Here is a 20,049-nt window from a genome sequence, read left to right on the forward strand (position 1 = left end):
GGCAGAATTTCTATAACATAACGTGGTAACATTGTAAGTTGGGAAGGTGGTGGGGTGCAGGAAGATAAAATATTATTATATTATGTTAAACAAATAACCTCTACAAATAGTGAAGTGTCTTTTTGCTAATTTGATTCCTGCTTTGAAAATCCTCCTGCTCTAGTAATTTTCAGAATCTATTCTCACTCGGGAAGGAGAGGAGAATTCTTAAAGGGAAGGAGAGGAGAATTCTTAAATGCATGGATTAAAACAAGTATAGGGGCTGGGCACGGTGGCTCACGCCTGTAATCCTAGCACTCTGGGAGGCCGAGGCAGGCGAATCGCTGGAGGTCAGGAGTTCGAGACCAGCCTGAGCAAGAGCCAGACCCAGTCTCTACTAAAAATAGAAACAAATTATCTGGCCAACTAAAAATATATATAGAAAAAAATTAGCCAGGCATGGTGGCTCATGCCTGTAGTCCCAGCTACTCGGGAGGCTGAGGCAGTAGGATTGCGTAAGCCCAGGAGTTTGAGGTTGCTGTGAGCTAGGCTGACGCCACTGCACTCACTCTAGCCGGGCAACAGAGCGAGACTCTGTCTCAAACAAAACAAAACAAAACAAAAAACAAGTATAGGATATCTGAGGCCTGGGAAACGTGAAGTCAATCCCTCTCTAGTCCTAGTCCATGCAGAGGACTTAGATGTCTCTACAGCATCAGCCAAAGCCTCCAGGCACACCCTGTTAAACTTGGGGGTGGGCAAAGGATGCAGTTAATTGCCAAAATGGTTGGGAGAGGGGCAGAAATATTTCTTTGGGTGAAAATATTCTGTAATAGCCAAATTAACCACTAATCATTTTATATAGTTTGAAGAAAGCTCTTCTTGGCTCATAGATTTTAGGCATCAATAAATAATAATAGGCAACATCGACTGCGGGTCATTTTTTCTCTCCTTGTGCTAAGTATCTCATGAATGTATGTACATTTCCATTCGACACTGTGAATGGATGCTTTTATCCCTATGTCATATATACGGAAAGCGGTGTGTAGAGATCACGTTACGTGTTTGTGCACTCCAGCTTACCTTTCCCTGTTTACCGCCTATATCCCTATATCCTCTAACTAGGAGGAGAGGCAAGTCAATTTCAACACGTGTGTCTTAAGCAACAGGTGTTCACAGGAACCGCACGCTGAATCCAGGATCTCAAACAATGTAACCACATTTTAACACTTAGTTTCGCTCACAACTTCCAGCAACCCTTTGGGATGAACCCCCACGCAGAGCAAGCTTCCCGAGAGGGCGAGTCTCTCTTGCAGACGAGCCAATGAGATGGCTGGATCTTGTGAGCGGCACGTCATTTGGCCAATGGGCTCAGCTCCTGGCGTTGCGTGGACCGGAAATTGGAGTCTGAAGCATGTGGGCCCTGCGGCGTGGCGGGTGGGTTGAGCGCAGTGTTCCTCCGAGGCCCAGCCGAGCGGGTCGAAGGCTCGTGCCCAGGTGAGAGGACGCGCCCTAGGCGTGGAAGGGCGGGAAGGCCAAGGTCGCACGGGCGCAGGCTGGGGTGGGCTTTGGCTCAAGCACTTGGTGTGAGCTGCGCCTTCCCGCCAGCTCCGGACTTGTCCCCTCCCCCCCCAGGCGCGAGGTGCCCGGGCCCTCGGGTGGGGCCGGGCGCGGGGCGGGAAGTCGTTATTTGAGCCTGGGGGGGGGTGCGTGGGAGGAACGCGGGACTTCGAAAAGGCTGGGAGAGGTGGTGGCCTCGGGAAGGAGGGCCCTTACAAGGGGTGTGAGTGGACGTGTTATTTGGACAGAAATAGTGAGCAGGACCCCTGCAGAGCTGTTGGTTTGGGGAGAGGTACTTGTCTCGAGAAGCCTCGCTCCTGGTTAGGCCCCAGCGCAGAGCACAGCCTTGGAGAGGTGCAACAGGTAGGCCTAGCCTGTCCTGGGACCCTTACCTGTTGAACCCCTTTGGCCAGCCAAGTATCTGCTAACTAATCACATGAGAAAGTTCACAGTAAGGACTTCTGGAGGAGGGTCCTGAATCTATAGAAGTGATGATAAGGTGAGGGAAGGGTGGAGAAAGAGGAAGGTTCCAGAAATCCTGTAATTGGTGGGTGTTACAGCCTTCTCAGTTTGTACCAGTTAGGCAGCTGATTGTTCTGGATTCTTTGGGAGGTGTTGGGGGAGGTGTGAGCAAAGAGTCCAGGCTAACTAAAAAGGGGTTTTAGCAATTAAAGGAGAGAGCTGTTGTAGGCTTTGAAAAAAGGAGGCATACCCTGCACTTACAGTGTAAAAGCGAGTAATTTAGTTCGAGACATTTTGCAAGTTCTTAAACTATCTCCATCTGTGCTCTTGACTTGCGAATTGTGTGTTTTTTCTTTATATGCGTGGCCTAATTTCTCTGCAGCTAATAAGACAGGTTTTCGAAAGTTAAGAAGAGGCTTATTTAACTTCGCAGTTAAGAAAGATTCTTCGGGGATCAGGAGTAGGTCAGTACAATGAGAGGAGTCCCTTAAAGAGGGAGTCCTGAAAGCTGTAGGTTATAAAGTAATTTTGAAGAAGCCTGATGAACTTTCGATTTGGGGAGTGGGATGTGGGCAGGGAGAGCCTCATACGTGGTTACCTGGGAGAGAAGGGTGTTAAATGTGACCTGTGACACTCAGCGGGTATTGTCAGCCCGAAGCAGAAGGGCTCCCTACCCTGGAGACCTCAGTTCTGGTGGAGTGTGAAAGAAGAGTTTCATAGAAAGGAATTGGATAAAGATTCAGAGAAGGGCCGGGCGCGGTGACTCACGCCTGTAATCCTGGGAGGCTGAGGCGGGTGGATCGCTTGAGGTCAGGAGTTCGAGACCAGCCTGAGCAAGAGTGAGACCCCGTCTCTACTAAAAATAGAAAGAAATTATCTGGCCAACTAAAAATATATACAAAAAATTAGCCGGGCATGGTGGCGCATGCCTGTAGTCCCAGCTACTCGGGAGGCTGAGGCAGTAGGATCGCTTAAGCCCAGGAGTCTGAGGTTGCTGTGAGCTAGGCTGATGCCACGGCACTCACTCTAGCCCGGGCAACAGAGCCAGACTCTGTCTCAAAAAAAAAAAAAAAAGATTCAGAGAAACAACTATAGAGATCAAGGAGATGAGTTTAATGTGATTATAGACTGGAAAAAATTAGGACTCTGGTATAGGAAAGAGGGTCCAAAAAGCAAAAACCCATAAATACTTACTGACAGAATAATTTTATGATATGGCTATGTTAACTATGAACTTGTTTATAAATCAAAATCACCCCCATACATAAAAATTGCTTCCTTCTACAACAGGTAGTTAGTTAACTTATCAACTGAGTTTTCCGAGGGGCTGTTTAGGTAGCAAATACTAAGTAAGTACAAGGAGAACTTGGGCCCCTGAGGGATTGCAAGCTTTTGAAGTGAGTATGTTACAGAAAGATGGTCGTTTTACTGAACTGACTTAAAGTAACTTTTTTTTTTTTTTGAGACAGAGTCTCTCTCTGTTGCTCGGGCTAGAGTGAGTGCCGTGGCATCAGCCTAGCTCACAGCAACCTCAAACTCCTGGGCTTAAGCGATCCTACTGCCTCAGCCTCCCGGGTAGCTGGGACTACAGGCATGCGTCACCATGGCTGGCTAATTTTGTGTGTGTGTATATATATATATATATTTTTTTTTTTTAGTTGGCCAGATAATTTGTTTCTATTTTTAGTAGAAACGGGGTCTGGCTCTTGCTCAGGCTGGTCTTGAACTCCTGACCTTGAGTGATCCACCTGCCTCGGCCTCCCAGAGTGCTAGAATTACAGGAGTGAGCCACCGAACCCCAGTCTAAAGTAACTATTTTTTAATGCTTGTAATGCTTTGTGAGTCTGCCTTTAAGGAAAAGGAAAATAATTGGGAATCTTTAATCTTTTTACAATGCTAGCAGGTAATTAACCAGAACAAGATCAACACACGTGTCCTCTACAGCCTTTTGATGGATCCTGTCCGACCACCATTCAGGGGCCCTCCTGCTGTCCACCTATCTCCATGTGTACAGATGCCAGGCTGTTGGCCACAAGCTCCTAAACCTTTGGCCTCAGGTCTGGGCAGGGCAGGACCTGCAGGCAGAGGCCATGCATTTGGAAAGCCAGAGGAACCAGGCACACACAGGGGGCCGGCACAAAGGGTAAGGCCCCGTCTGGATGCACAGTAGGGGCATACAGCTTCCTGTGCTATCAGAGGAAGTAATGGATTTCAAAGTGCTTAGAAAACTGTGAAGCCCTATACAGAAGCAAGGTTTTTTGTGTTCTTTGTTTTCTTTTAAGAGTAGTAGTATCTTCTGGGCATATATTTCAAATCTTAAGAGTTGCGAGTGCAAAGTGTCTCATAATGAACACTAGGTGGACTTGGGTAGATGCTGTAGGTCCTCTGGCTTCAATCCATCTGTCTGTCCATCCATTCATAATTGATAGGTTTAAAGATGCAACTTCTTGCTCTTTTCTGAATGTTTAGATTTTCGCCCTGGGTTTGGCTTTCTGATATTAGCAGCAACTCCTGCCTCTGAGGTAGTAATTGCTAGAGTTCCTTTTGGAAGGCTCTTAGCCGAAATCTTAAATCAAAAGAGGCTCTTTGGCTCTTGATCCTGCTGTGTGAACGTTTACACATGTGTGCATTCTTAATCTCCTAATTATACGGTCATTTTTAAGAAAACTATTTATAATTTATGTCAGAGTTAGCAAATATAGGACGAATAGTGCAGTTATGATCATTTTAAGTAGTTGACAGTGTCAAATGTAATGTTTTGTAAAAGAAAAGTTTATGACAGTAATCTGAGTATGTTTGCTTAGATGAATTGCTTGAATCTATATGTAGCTTTTATACACGTCAGCTCTAATTGACATAACAATAGTAAACTTTCAAGATTGCTACAGGAGAATAGTAGGTTTTGTTGGCTATTTAAAAAAAAAGTCTGGTACCTTTTAAATAATCTAGCTAGTTCTGTTGTGTTACATTTTGTCATACTGTGTATCAAATCATGGACTTTTAACTGTAAACTTTTATGCTTAAAGACCTAATAGGACATGAGTACAAGTATTAAAAATTTTTTATAAAATATTTTTACCCTTTATTCTTGCAACATTTATAGAATTTAAAGAAGATAATTTTTAATATTTACCAAGACTTTAAGAAAACCATTGTTTCTGGAGTTTTAAACTACATTTTAAAATAACTTTATTGTTTGACTTTCCACAGGAGTCTGTGGGTTTGGTCTCCATGTTCCGAGGCCTGGCCATTGAAACAGCTTCCTGGACCCCTCTGAAACGTGAAATGCCCTTTTTAGGTATGTGGAAAACTAACTTGAGAAATTTAATCTTATATATGATTGCTTTGTTCTTAAATCCATATGGTTTATCTTCGGAAAAATAAAACAAACTGTACTGTAAAACATTTAACTCACAGTTATCGCTGGGGTTTGGTTCTTTCATTCAGGTAGAGGCGTTTTAGGTCGAGGCTTGTCTGCTAATGTGCACAAGGACAAAGAAGAACCCCGTTCCACTTTTCCGGATCCTTTAGTGTTGGCAGCTGGGGATAGCAAGATGGCAGAGGCCTCTGTTGGTTGGAATAGGTGGGTAAAGTTACCGTCTCATGTAACCATCAAATTCAGATGGAGTATCTCCATTAAGTTCAAAGAGAAACTCTAAAAGCATTGTATTATCTCACAAACAAGCAATGCCTGTTTTATATTCAAGAATAAACATTTTCCAAGAGTAGTCAGCAGCTGCTCACCCAGTTAGTCATTGGAAAAGGGTAAAAAGTAGTTCTGCATTGGGCAGTTCACAGCTTCATTTGCCCTCTTAACAAGTTACCCTGGTCTTTGCAGTTCTTTAATCACTTTCCTCTCAATTCTGTTATGGAAGATGGCTCTGAGAGTCCAAGTCAATAATAGTTGGTGAATGAGTCATGTTGGCGTATTGTATTTTGAGAGAATCCCAAGGCATTGCTTGGGTCCCTTTTGCTGACTCCTGGAAGAGAGTGTAGACTTGGGGAAATAATCTAGATGTGGCATAGATAGGAGCATGCTAAAACCCCATGTGCTTCTCGTTCCACGTTTCAGAGTGCTTGGAAGGGGGAGTTCAGATGCTGCTTTGTTACCCCTGGGAAGGGCAGCCACTGGTATCGGCAGAGGAGTGGACAAGCCTCCCAGTACCCTCAGCCTAACTTCCCGGGACCCCCCATGGCTGTCATCACCACAGGCTCTGCCCCAGTCCTCCCTGCACTCTCCAGATCGCCCTCTGGTCCTGTCTGTGGAACACAAGGAAAAGTAAGTCAGGAGCACTGCCTTCTCTGCTTGGGAATGATCAGAGGAGGACAAGGAGGCACCTGATGAATCTCTGCATTTTGGCTGGTGTGCAGTATTGTAAAAACTGGGTCTGTTGAAGTCCTGCCTGGGTGTTAGGTACTGCAGAGGGTTTTGTTTTCTTGTTTGCCAGTGGGAGATTGACGAAAAGGTGGGACAATTCCTGATGAAGTTAAATGAGCTTAACAGTGAATATATAGCCTGTGCCAGAGAGTAGACTTCAAGGCCTTTTGTTTCCTTCCCAATTCAAACAGTTCTTTATCATGTTGTTTTTTTGTTTTGTTTTCTTTTTAGAGATGGGGTCTTGGGGTCTCGCTCTGTCGCCCAGGCTGGAGTGCAGTGGTGTGATCATAGCTCACTGCAGCCTTGAACTCCTGGGCTCAAGTGATCATAGCTCACTGCAGCCTTGAACTCCTGGGCTCAAGCGATCCTCCTGCCTCAGCCTCCTGAGTAGCTGGGACTACAGGTGTATGTGGACCACCATGCCTGGCTTTCTTGGTCACACTGAAGATAAGGAAGTAATTTAGGAAAAATATGATGGCACTTCATCTGTCTCTATGTAACTAGAATAACTTTTATGTTCTTAGTTAACTGGCCTAGTTTATTCCGATAATATTAACTAGGACAAACAGGGCAACATTCCTTATCTAATTAGACATTGCTAAGGATTTATCTTCTAGCTTTCAAAGCTTGCTTTTGTATGTGCTGATGCTTGGTTTGCATATCTGTAGCAAAGTGTGAAAAATATTACTTCCCTCAATCTTTTTGTTGGTGGTAGTTGAGTTGGTTGTGTTGTTTTTGTCTTTTGGTAAATGTGGGAGCTTTTTTATTCTTTTGTTTTCCAGAGAGCTTCTTGTGAAGCAAGGATCAAAAGGAACGCCTCAATCTTTGGGCCTGAACCTGATCAAAATACAGTGTCATAATGAAGCAGTTTATCAATATCATGTGACTTTCAGGTATTCACCACTTTTTTCTTCACATTGTTCACTTCTTAGAGGGAAGTAATGAAAATAGTTCCCCTGGGATAACTACATGTTGTTCTGCACAATTCCTGGTGAACTTCCCTATGCAATAATGCATGTACTCAGATCCTTACAGGAAGTTTAAGGTTAATTTTTTTGTGTGTATTTAGCAATATTACCAATTTAGATTTTAACTTAATAATTACAGATTTATACATGAGGCTAGAATAGATTTAATATGAAATTAATGAAGCTTAAGTTCAGGGCCTTTTACTTGCATAGGCCTCTTCCATGATCTTTTAATTTATTTTATGTGTGCAATTTTTTATTGCTTTTTTTGAAGGAGATCCCTCCCAAAATGTTATAAGATCTATACGCCACAAAACATGGATCCTTCCCTGCATGAATCATCATACCAACATTTGATGTCTCTCTGGTGACGGTCTAGGGTTAAATTTTTGAGTGATTTTTAAAATCAGGGAAAATAACTTTAATTTTATATCAATAATTTTAGGATTTATTTTACTTTAAAAATTAAGAATTCATATTAGCTTGTGTTATTTTTAAGATCTTAGGGGAATCTTTAGCTGGAGGTTATTAGCTGGAATTGTGAAAATGAATATTTTGAAATATCTGGAGAAAATGAAAAGATGGCAGTCTGATTTTTTAATTGACATAATAATTGTACATATGGCATACCATGTGATGTTTTGCTATGTGTATACATTGTGGAAAGATTAAATCAAGTTCATTAACATATCCATCACCTCACCTTTTTTTTTTTTTGAGATGAGAACATTTAAAATCCCTTTTAGCAATTTTGAAATATATTTTATTATTAACTGTGGTCACCACAGATCACCATAGGTTGCAGTAGATCACTGAAACTGATTCTGCCTAACTGAAACTTTATACCTTGTGACGAGCATCTCCCCTTTCCCATCCCCCCACCGCCCAGCATCTGGTAACCACCCTTTCTACTCTCTGTTCTAGGAATTGGACTTTTTCACATTCCACATAGAATTGAGATCATGTGATATTTGTCTTTCTGTGCCTGGCTTATTTCATGTAGCTTAATGTCCTTCAGGTTCATCCATATTGTCACGAATGGTAGACTTTCCTTTTTAAAGGTGCTATAGTATTCCATTGTGTGTATGTACCACAATTTCCTTATCCATCCATCCACTGATGGACGCTTAGGCTGTTTCCGTATCTTGGCTGTTGCGAGTAGTGCTGCATGAACGTGGGAGAGCAGGTATCTCTTCAACATACCGATTTCACTTCCTTTGGTTAAATGCGCAGAAGTGGGATTGCTGGATCATATGGTGGTTCTGTGTTTAGTTTTTGAGGAACCTCCATACTATTTTCAAAGATGATTGTACTAAGAAGTTTTAATTTGTGAAGGACTGCTACTAACTGGTGATAAAAGGAAGAAGTGGAGTGAAAGAAGAAAGGAACAGGTAGGGGGAAAGTATCCTGAAGATACGATATAAAGGCGAAAGGATGGAGCCATTTGAGGAGAAGGTGGTTGACTATGGCCATGGGAAAAAAAGTAATTGGATTTACTCTTGAGGGTACTCTTGGTGATCTTGTGGTAGTTTTGCTAGAGAAAAAAAACTAAAAGATTAAAGGAACAGGCCGGGCGCGGTGGCTCACGCCTGTAATCCTAGCCCTCTGGGAGGCTGAGGCGGGTGGATTGCTCGAGGTGAGGAGTTCGAGACCGGCCTGAGCGAGACCCCGTCTCTACTAAAAATGGAAAGAAATTATCTGGCCAACTAAAAATATATATACAAAAAAAATTAGCCGGGCATGGTGGCGCATGCTTGTAGTCCCAGCTACTCAGGAGGCTGAGGCAGTAGGATCGCTTAAGCCCAGGAGTTTGAGGTTGCTGTGAGCTAGGCTGACGCCACGGCACTCACTCTAGCCTAGGCAACAAAGTGAGACTCTGTCTCAAAAAAAAAAAAAAAAAAGATTAAAGGAACAAGGGAGAGCACAGGCCCTGAGAAGTAGCCAGTGGCTTGGCCACTCATTTTAAACTTTTTTAAGAGGAAGGGGATATGCAATGAAAATTGAAGAGGGGGACAGGATTGCTGTAGTGGTTTCTATGAGGTAAGAAAGCAGAGCTGAGCACATATGACAGGTGGAAGGAAGAAGCCAGAAAAGGGGGGGAAGTTGAGCCCCAGGAAATAGGCGTTTTGTGGACCATATGGGGAGAAGGAGGTGAGCAGTAAAGAGAGAACTCTTTCTCTGAAAATGGATTGACAGATGTTAAGGAAACAGAAAGGAGTCTGTCTGCATTGAATGGACCACGGAGAAGACATGGATTTATAGGTTTCAAGATTGTACATCTGGACGGTGTACAGTTGTACATGTAGATTTGAAGCCCCAGTCTGAAGGGGCTGCCAGGTCATTGAGAGAGTACTAAGCGGATGTATCACAGCAGACCGGGCATCCTGTGGCTTCCTTGCAGTGCATGAAGGGCGTCTAGGAAGACAAACTTAAGTACTGTGCTTAGAGCATAGCTCTGTGTATGTCTGTGAATTTTTTAAAGAAGTGTGATGTTTGCATGTAAGTGTTTAGTTTTGAGGACAATTGTGTTGGATTAGCACTTGATTTTCTTTCTTTTTGTCTTCACGTACTTGAACATGCTTGACCTTAGCCTTGGATTTGTTTAAACTTTGAAGTTGTAGAACAGGGTTGGGTGTTACTGTGCTATTGTGGAACAGTCGTCATATAAAGTAGCTACTGGAGTTTTTCAGAGCTGTCAGATTTGTGAGAGTGAATGAATAGAAAGTTGACATTGCCATGAGTGAAAAATGGTTTGAGTAAAATCCTGGTTTTAAAAAATGGTTTTTTTTTTAAAAAAATTGTGTATCTCTGAAGACTGTAGAGATTGGCAAACTATGGCTGGTCCGAAGGTCAAACCTGGCCCACCACCTGTCTGTGTGATAAAGATTTATTGGTGCATAGCCACGCTGATTTGTTTGCATATTGTCTATGGCTGCTTACGTGGCCTGCAAAGCCTAAAATATTTACTATCTGGCCCTTTACACAAAAAGTTTTCTTTTCCCCTGTTCTAAAATCTGGAAGAATATACACTGACACATTAAGGCAGCTGTCCTTTTGTGGTAGAATTACAGGTTATTTTCATTTTCTTTACCTACAATTTCTAATGTTCCTGCCCTGAGCAGGTATCCTGGAGTCAAAGGTCCGTTTGTAGTCAGATGTATAATTTTTAATATAACCACTAGGTGGAGCAGCAGTTACAAATGACTGCTTCTCTAACACACCTGTTGCGCAACTGTGGTAAAGATTCCTGTTTGAGTCAAATTGCAGTGAAATCCTCTTTGTTATTTTCTAGCCCCAGTGTGGAGTGCAAAAGCATGAGGTTTGGCATGTTGAAGGACCACCAGGCTGTCACCGGAAACGTCACTGCTTTTGATGGATCCATTCTCTATCTGCCTGTTAAGCTTCAACAAGTGAGACCAACCAGGAAGTGTATTTTGGGATGAAACCTAAGAGTGCTCTGGTGTTTTGAGTGGTGGGAAATCATAGATATCCTGAACATTTGAGTTGTATCTTCCTATTCCTAGAGGGAAAACAGATTTCTGCAGGACATAATAGAAAATTTTACATTTGAATTGTTCAAGAAGCACCTTCTCACATAAGAGGAGTGATTGCGGCCAGGTGTGGTGCTCACACCTGTAATCCCAGAATTTTGGGAGGCCAAAGCGGGAGGATCGCTTGATCGAGGAGTGGGAGATTGCCGTGTGCAGTGAGCGATGACTGGGCCACTGCACTCCATCCTGGGCAACAGAGTGAGACCCTGTCTCCTAAAAAAAGCAAAACAAAAAAACAGTAATTAGAAGCCTTTGGCCTCTGCTATAAAGAATGGTTTATGAATTTCAAATTCAGATTTTGTTGGGTTTCTCTTACCAAATAGTTTCTGAATCCTGGTTGTCATACTGTGCTTTTGCCAGGGTGGGCAGTGAAGTGAAGGGAAGAGTAGAAAAAAAACATTCTAAGATATTTTAGTGTTCTCTAGAACACAGTTGGATTAGATTAGGACTTGGTAGTTTTGTCATTTCTTTTTACTTGTGTGTGTTTATTTGTTAGGTTCTTGAGTTAAAAAGTCAAAGGAAAACTGATGGTGCTGAAATCAGCCTTAAGATTCAGCTGACGAAGATCCTAGAGCCCTGCTCTGACTTGTGCATTCCCTTCTATAATGTTGTTTTCCGCCGGTGAGGACACAGCTGAAGTCTTATTTTCCTTTAACTTCAGTCTTATATTTGCAATAATGCTCTTCAAGAAGCTTGGATGGTATTATACTACCATGTGTATGTGATGGGTTTGGAAGCAGTTATTACATGAATGGATGATATTGAGGCTAACTTACTGAGAAATCATCTCACCAGTGACAGGCCAGATGTGAATACAAAATTAGGTTTGAAGGTAGCTGGGTAGGGGGATGGGTTCCTTTGGATTTGTTCAGGTTAAAAGCAGCTGTTTATAGTTCATGTTTAATGGTGGTGTTAGCCAGGGAGCTACTTAAAGAGATAGTGTGCAGAAATATTTGCTGGAAGAATTCTTTCCAGTCCCTTGAGTTTTTGGATTAGAGACAGCTCATAATTGTTTAACTTCTTTTGAGATACCCTAATTTCATACAGCTATTATTCCTAAAATACCTCTTATTTAATAACACACAACGTAATTTCTACCTGGTAAGCTGAACTGCCAGGAACAAACATAACCCCCTCTAGCAGACTGTTGATTCACACACTTAGAAATGGGCTCTTGTTAGTGGTTAAAAAGTAACGTAAATTGAGCCTGGGAAATGAACTCAGTGTTTTGTTAGTTAGTAAGGGGGAAAGGCTGCAGTCAGTTGCACATACTCCAACATACATGTTTTGGTAGTGTTTATTTTTCTTTTAGCAAGATTGTTCTCAACATAAAAACTGTATTTGTGCAAAGAACACAAACATTTCTGACCCTTTATGCTTCCAAAGGCAAATGTAGCTGAAAATAATGGAGCTTAATTTTTTTTAATTCTATTAGAAAACCCACTCTTGGTTTTTTATTTCAGGGTAATGAAACTTTTAGATATGAAGCTTGTGGGGAGAAACTTTTATGACCCTACGAGTGCTATGGTACTACAGCAGCACAGGTTGGTGTTTTTTTCCCCTTCCTCACTTTTGAATGTTCTAGAAAGAAATTTTTCATTGCGACCACTGTATTTAGGACCATAATCTCAGCAGTATTTTATGGTAGTGAATACAATTTATCAGTTAAGTCTCTTCCTTGGTTTGGTTTTTTAGTGAGTTTGCAATGAGGTTGATTCACTTTAATTTGTTTCCTGGGGCTTTCTCAGTGTTATTAGGGAAGGGCAGTATCAACTCAAAGCATTGTTTCAGACGGGGGCATGGAAGTAGCTGTGTTCTTTTTAGAACCCTAGGGTAACGACCACCTCTCTCGTCAGATTGCAGATCTGGCCAGGCTACGCAGCTAGCATCCGGAGGACAGATGGAGGTCTTTTCCTGCTGGCGGATGTCTCCCATAAGGTCATTCGGAATGATTCTGTGCTGGATGTCATGTGAGTGGATGGTGGGATCTGCCTTTAACGTGCTGATGACTTTCTGAAAAGTTCAATAACAGCTGGTAATGATACAGTAAGACATTGTTCTGTTTGGATTTTTAACTGTAGAATAGATTGAGAGAGAACTAAATGGATGCGTCCTTGTCTCTAAGTCCTTCTGAATAGACATCTGCTGTGCTTTGAGGAGGAGTTTTATTTAAATTTGTGGTTAAGAAGACATGGTTTGATACATGCACATCCTGAGCTTTTGTTTAATATACAGTGTATGTGTTACTGTAGTAAATGTAGAAGCGTATAACTTTTAATGGTTGCATGAAATCCCATCTTACGCATAAGTCTGTGTGCATCTCTGATTTTTCTTTTTTTAGGCTGTATACTTAGAAGTAGAATTACTTAATGGAAGGGCTGAACATTTGAAAGGTTTTTAAAGTTATTTATTTATTCTATGTTATTTACTGTTTTAAGAGATGTGGTCTTACTCTGTCACTCAGACTGGAGTGTAGTGACGCCATCATAGTTCAACCTTGAACTTCTGGGCTCAGGCAATCCTCCTACCTCAGCTTGCTGAGTAGCTGGGACTACAGGCATGTGCCACCATGCCCTGCTAATTTTTCTTTTTATATTTTGTAGCAACAGGATCTCACTATGCTGCCAGGCTGGTTTCGAACTCCTGGCATTAAGCAATCCACCTGCATTGGCCTCCCAAAGTGCTGGGATTACATACCAGCTAATTTTTTGTAGAGATGGGGTGTTGCTGTATCGCCCAGGGTGGTCTTTTCTTTTCTTTTCTTTTTAAGATATGGGTCTTACTATGTTGCCTGGCTTGGAGTGCAGTGGCTAATTTTTTCACTGGTACGGTCATAGTGCCCTGCAGCCTTGAACTGCACGGGGCTCAAGCATTTGTCCTGCCTCAGTTTCCCAGTAGCTGGGACTATAGGCTTTCCCTACCACACCTGTAGTCTTTTTTTTCATTGTCTAAGTACAAAATTTTATATGTAAAAGCAGTTCAACCTCAAGTTTACATCTACTTGTATAATCTCACTGTACAGTCATTCAAATTTTGTCAGTTTCATCCTCCTTCCCTCTCCCCTGTAAAATTATATTTCTTAGGTAGTCCAAATCAGTTTGCATCTAGCTTTGAGCCCCCGTTCTCTAAGATAGGCAGAAGACCCGTATCAGGCATCTCCCCTTCAGATCGCACACGGACCCTGGGGTGTCTGTGGTCCTGGTTCTCAGTGCAGCTGTGCTGCCCAGCTCCTCAGCCCCGGAGAGCATGTTTGCAGCTGTCAGGGAGCTCTGCAGTGCCTGCCCTCCCGTGTGCCCCCACAGCTGGTACGGCTTGGCGTTCCATCACCTTCGTCCCTTGTGCCCTCTGTGTTCTTATGGGTCACTGGAAGCAACCAAAGAGCACTCATTTTCCTGGAGGTGAGAAGAGCTTGTTCTTTACATATACAGCTGCTTTTCTCTTCATGGCCCAGGAATGGTTTGCATAATTCCAGAAGGTAGCGGTGAGCCAACTAAGGTTTACCATATAAGGTTAAATTTCACACGTCGCTATTAAGTTCTCAATAATTCATGTAATGACTCATCCCCACTGTATTCAATACCATGTTAGACATATCTTTTAAAACCTGATTGGCCTCAGTTTGTCTGGTTGCTCTCCAGGCTGGCTGGGCCAGCACTGTCTTGGGGCCCCCCTTCCCCTCTAACGGGGAATCTCCTGTGTCTCAGATCGCGGCCGCTGCCTTGTTGGTTTACTCCCGCGCTTGTGTAGAGCACATCCTCCAGTGTTTTCCAGAGGAAGGGTGCGTTGGAGGAAGTAATCCTGAGAACTTTCATGTTTGACAATGTCTTCAGTTCACAGACTGGTCGTCTAGTTTGATTGTGTGCATAATGCTAGCTTGGAGATGCTTTTCTGTCAGAATTTTGAAAGCATTGCTCCATTGTCTGTGCTTGTAGATTTGCTATTGAAAGATCTAAGCCATCTTGATTTCTTATTCCACAGTCTTTGTATGTCTCTCCTCACCCCCTCCTGTCCCTTTGGAAGTTTGGGGAGTTTTTCTTGTTTTTTATTCCTTCCTGAATGTCTGGGGATTCTATCTGGGATTACTTTCCCTTTGCCTGAAGAACTCTCTGTAGTATGTCCTTTAGTGTGGGATCTGCTAGTGACAAATTCTTTAAGTTTTTATGTAAAAACATCTTCCATCTTGCCTTTAACTTGGAATTCTGGGTTTGGCAGTTGTTTTCTTTTAGCCCTTTGAAAATATTACACGTGGTTCCAGTGTGTTCCAGCATCACGTTGCTCACGGCACTGTCACACGGACTTCCCGAGAGTGTGTCCTTTGTGGGTCTTTTTGTCTCCACGTCTTTAGCATCTTGACTGGTGCCTGGTGCCTGTCTTCTGATAGGGACTTGCCTCACTTGTGTAGCAGTTTCCCTCTTCAGCTGGGAAAGGGCAAATACAGCCAAAACAGTGCTTTTATTGTGACTCGTATAGACTGTATCCTAGTAATGACAGAAAACAATAATTGTTTTGATAAAAGTACCTTATTTTAAAGACTATAGGGAACTTTCTTAATTTGTAGTTTGATGCTTTTAATGTGATTTTTATCTTTTCACTATTTTTTGTTGATTTCTTTTCTGTAAGGTTAAAAATAAAAGAAATGAGAGTCCCATCTCTTAAAAGACACAACTGGAGCCTTCTGGTGCTATATAGCTATGATTGGACCCCTGAATTACTTAGTTGAGTCCCCTGTCCCTTTCCTATTGCTCTGGGTATACACTGTGATCCAGAAGTCTTTTGTCTCTTTCCAAAGGCATGCCATGTATCATCAGAATAAAGAAAACTTCCAGGATGAGTGTACTAAGGTTCTGGTTGGCAATATTGTTATCACCCGCTACAATAATCGTACCTATCGAATTGATGATGTGGATTGGAATAAAACCCCAAAAGATAGCTTCACGATGTCTGATGGGAAAGAGATCACGTTCTTGGAATACTACAGGTAGAAAGAGACTGAACTGGGGCCTAAGGTGGGGTGGGATGTAGTTTACCATTCTCTAGCAGGATTTTGAGTTTCATGATAGAGTACAACTTGACATTTTTAAAATAATTCAGCTGGTAATGCACCTAAGGTTAAGTGAGTTTATTTGTAGGACTTGACCTGAATATGCTATCCTTATAGTTTCATTTCTTTTAGTACTTTCAGAAGTTATTCATAAATTAACCTTAGGGCTTGAATTGTATTTCTTTTGCTGATTTTGTTAGAAGTCTGGTTGGAGAGATTAGATTCAAGTTATTAATCATTTGACTATCATTTCATCTTTCTATTGCCTAAGCCTTTTAGCCTAATGCAGTTTTTAACAAATTCTTTCCTGGACTTTTAGTCTTATTTCTTCTTTATTTAATTGCAATGCAAACTTGAGCCTGCTTTTTCCAGTTATAAATATATTACGACCAGTTTCCGGTGGATCCTTGACAAGGGTATTATGCAAATTGTATACCTCAGTCCTGGTTAAGAGACTCAGGCTGTGTTGCTGTAAGAGTAGTGATGCCACTTCTGAAATTTCTTCCGGCCTCTGCCCTGCTCTAGCAAAAACTATGGAATCACAGTTAAGGACGAGGACCAGCCGCTGCTGATCCACAGGCCCAGCGAGAGACAGAACAACCATGGGACGGTGAGTGGGGGTATCAGGCTTACATTTCCAGCTCACGTTCTCCATCCTCTCAGCCCCTGCCAGCCGTCCTCAGAGCTCTGTGGGAGCCAGGGAGCGTGACTGCAGGGTGACTGGGGAGAGCCATGCCGGTGTCATCTGTCTCATCCAGCTAGAGATGCCACTTCACACCGGTAGCATTTACTTTTGACATCCCCACAAGGAGGAGCTAAATATCCACATGAGCAATTTAGGGTAAAGGAATAAGGAGAACTTCCTGTGAGTGAAGACAAAATTCTGGGTCCCTATAAATTCTAGGGAAGGTATAGACATTTATTTTTAACGGGTAGGGCTGGAGGAAAATACTTTGTCACCTGAGTCCCCTGTCTTAAATGTGAAAACCAAAGATCAGGATGAGATGAGACTGAGGCACACAGCTTGATAGGATGTATTCTCTTACTTTGTCTTGAGGCCCAAGAGGGATAGAATTTTTTATGTTTTTCTAGTTTTTCCTCTCCTTTTGACAGTTTCAATATTTAACCTAATATAACAGGTTATATGTCTTGGGACTGAGGGGGAAAGGGTAAAACACTTCTAGTATTTTAGTATTCTAGTATTTCTAGTTTCACTGCCCTCTTCCCTGGGGTTTTATATCCTTAGTGCGCAAGCCGTGTCACTGCGGGACCAGTCCTGGGTGTGACATGTCTTGTGCGGGGCAGGGGAACACGGTTCTCTTTTACTTCCTTATTTTTCCTCTTCCTTCTCTCTTCAAAGCTGCTAAAAGGCGAAATCCTGCTGCTGCCTGAGCTTTCCTTCATGACTGGAATTCCGGAGAAGATGAAAAAGGACTTCAGAGCCATGAAGGTTAGAGTCCTGCTGTGCTCAGGCTTTGAGTGGCAGCCTTTTGGATGGCAGTTTTGAGTTAGACCCAGGCCACGTTCCCACCCTGACGCTGGCTTGGACTGCTACGTGGGCAAGTCCGTTCTTCCAGGCTCCAGTTTTCATCTCTGTGAAACATAATCCATGTCCCCTCCCACACACAACGTGAAAAAGCATATCAGAACTGCCTTTTGAAGGTTATTACAACAGTAGAGGGACTGGATTATAAAATACAAAGAACAAGTCTGTCTTCATCCTCACTGGTCAGATGGAGGATGGTAAAGTGGTCATAGCACCATCAGTGAAGTTCTTTGAGAGCCCTGAATTAGTGTAACGTTTCTATAAACCTTCAGTTTATTTGAAGGTGTGGAGGAGATAATGAAGCAAAAAGTCAGCAAGTCAGAAGTTGAGGGTAGGATTTATCCTGCTGGGTTCGGAGTGTCCTGGGAGCGCTGGGCTCGGCTCTCACAGACAGTGGCTGGGCAGGGGGCGGGTGCAGCCGCTTGCACCCAGGCAGCTCGAGCCCAGAGCCTGAGGGCTGACCCTCCACACGGTCTGCGACCCCTGTGCCTGTCCACCCTTGAGATTCTGTCGGCTGCCTCGCTTCCCAGTTCTTGTCTGCTTTGGACCCATGTGCCACATACAGTTTTTAGTGACATAAAGTGCCTTAAGGGAAGCTCAGAATTCCTGTAAGAGATTTCTTTCATGTTTGCCATCCAGTGCTTCTGCTTTGACCTGCTTTATGTACCAGTTCAAGGCTGCTTCCTTACGACTCCCAGTTGGCTGATGACTTTATGATCACAGAGCTATTTGTATAGCCCCATGGACTTACTGACCCTAAGGACTGCCTGGCAGGAAGCAGCAGCTGTACAGTTCATTTGTCCCAGAAGAATAAATGAAGAGCTCCCTTATGTGATTCAGAATCTTTATATGTACCTATTAGATATTACTCAATAAATATTTAGCAAGCACCTATTATGGGTCAAACACTATGGCAAGTTCTGAGCAAAAAAGTGGTGCCTTATGGTAAAATTAAAAGGCCAGTATAGTGTGACATAAAGTGTCAGACTGAATGTGGTTTTCCATTCTGTTATGTTGGGATGCCTGATACATGGCTCTTTTCCCTCGTTTTTCCCACATTTTAAATAGCTGCGGTCAAGCCCCCTTTGCTCTTGTTTTATAGAATCTCTTAGAAATTTTAAAGTCAAAGCATGCTTTGAGAAAGAGATTAGATTCATACCTCATGAAGGAGGAGGAGCCAATAACATTTAAAATTCTTACTTTTGTTATACAATTTTTAATATTCTACTTCATTCACATTCCTAAGAGAGACTTGAAAATTTCTACTGATTTCAAGGGGAAGGAGGTTTCTTATGGAAGCATTTTAAACACACTGGGGTTTATTTAACCTCACATTGGCGAAAGTAATACTTCTACGTTATTATCTCCATTTTAATTCTATTTAGGATCTGACTCAGCAGATCAACCTGAGCCCCAAGCAGCACCACAGTGCTTTGGAATGCTTGCTCCAGAGGATTTCTAAGAACGAGAGGGCCAGCAGTGAGCTGACGCGCTGGGGGCTCTATCTGCAGAAGGACGTACATAAGGTGACTGGGGGATGTGGTGGGTGGGAACCAGCATCAGCCCAGGATTTTAGAGCTTGGTTGAGACTCGGTGATAGCTTCCTGTCATGTCTTTATATTGGAGTTTTTGCTTTATTCTTATATTCCTTTTTTAAAATCTAGTCTCATGATACCTAAGTCTCCTTGACTTAATTTTCTAGTGTCTTTTACAGATGTTTTTCCTCTGTATTTCCCAGGGATCAAGCTAAAGTTCTATGTTTTTCCTTTTTCTCTTTTTTGTTCTTTTTTTTTTTTTCAACTTTTTACTCTTCTGTCAGTAATTAACTAGTGTTTCCTTGAACACATACTACTGTCATTTTTCACATAGCCTTAAGAGACTCTCCAGTTTGTACAATCTAATTTTTTTTCTTTTTTGGAAAGATGTTTATCTTTTTTCTAAAAATTGCACCAAGGCAAAGCAGAGCCCTAGTTGATATGGGCATGTGATGTGGGCGTTGCCAGCACTGCTCGCTGGACAGTAACGCAGCCCTGAGAATGGCATGGCTGGGATCTAAGTTTCCCATGGCCCTGTGCACCTGCAGTCTGCCTGGGAGGCTGTGTTGTGTCTTGTGCAGGTGTGATTCAGGGCGCAGAGGCTATGTGGGGTGGTGGTGAAGTCCTTGGACTTTGGTGTCAGCTCTTCTGGCTTTGAATCCCAGCCCTGCCACTTGCCATCTTGCTTACTTTGAGCAAATTGCTTAGCATCTCTTACTTTCCTTACCTGTAAAATGAGGGTAATGATTGAGTTACATATGAACTAAATGGTAAATCTTTAGCATAACATCTGGCACGTAGCAAGTGTTCAATAAGTTTGGGGGGCCAGTATTACTTTTCTTTTGAAATTATACCAAAATAATTAATTCTGTCTTTTCTCTAGTTCTCTTGCACTCTGAATTTACTCCTTGTTTCTTTTTTTCTTCTTTCCTGATTCTAAAAGTAGTGTGTAATCAATAAGGAAAATGTGGAAATACTTAATTCTGTCTTTTCTCTAGTTCTCTTGCACTCTGAATTTACTCCTTGTTT

At 42.5% G+C, this 20,049-nt stretch overlaps 1 protein-coding gene across 2 annotated transcripts in view; it reads left to right on the forward strand.

Annotated features, from left to right (window-relative positions):
- Positions 1-3,952: 3,952 nt before the first annotated feature.
- Positions 3,953-20,049, forward strand: part of PIWIL2 (piwi like RNA-mediated gene silencing 2) — a 42,551-nt gene continuing 26,454 nt past the window's right edge. For both annotated transcript variants that reach the window (XM_045535431.1, XM_045535433.1), the window contains exons 1-13: positions 3,953-4,144; positions 5,212-5,299; positions 5,449-5,584; positions 6,074-6,280; positions 7,162-7,272; positions 10,640-10,757; positions 11,395-11,519; positions 12,362-12,442; positions 12,755-12,868; positions 15,688-15,876; positions 16,465-16,549; positions 17,300-17,389; positions 18,871-19,011. In XM_045535431.1, the coding sequence (XP_045391387.1) occupies positions 3,953-4,144; positions 5,212-5,299; positions 5,449-5,584; positions 6,074-6,280; positions 7,162-7,272; positions 10,640-10,757; positions 11,395-11,519; positions 12,362-12,442; positions 12,755-12,868; positions 15,688-15,876; positions 16,465-16,549; positions 17,300-17,389; positions 18,871-19,011 (1,677 nt within the window). The remainder of the gene's footprint in view (positions 4,145-5,211; positions 5,300-5,448; positions 5,585-6,073; positions 6,281-7,161; positions 7,273-10,639; positions 10,758-11,394; positions 11,520-12,361; positions 12,443-12,754; positions 12,869-15,687; positions 15,877-16,464; positions 16,550-17,299; positions 17,390-18,870; positions 19,012-20,049) is intronic.

The sequence above is a fragment of the Lemur catta genome, chromosome 22 (genome assembly GCF_020740605.2).
Source record: "Lemur catta isolate mLemCat1 chromosome 22, mLemCat1.pri, whole genome shotgun sequence".
In the NCBI taxonomy this organism is placed as follows: domain Eukaryota; kingdom Metazoa; phylum Chordata; class Mammalia; order Primates; family Lemuridae; genus Lemur; species Lemur catta.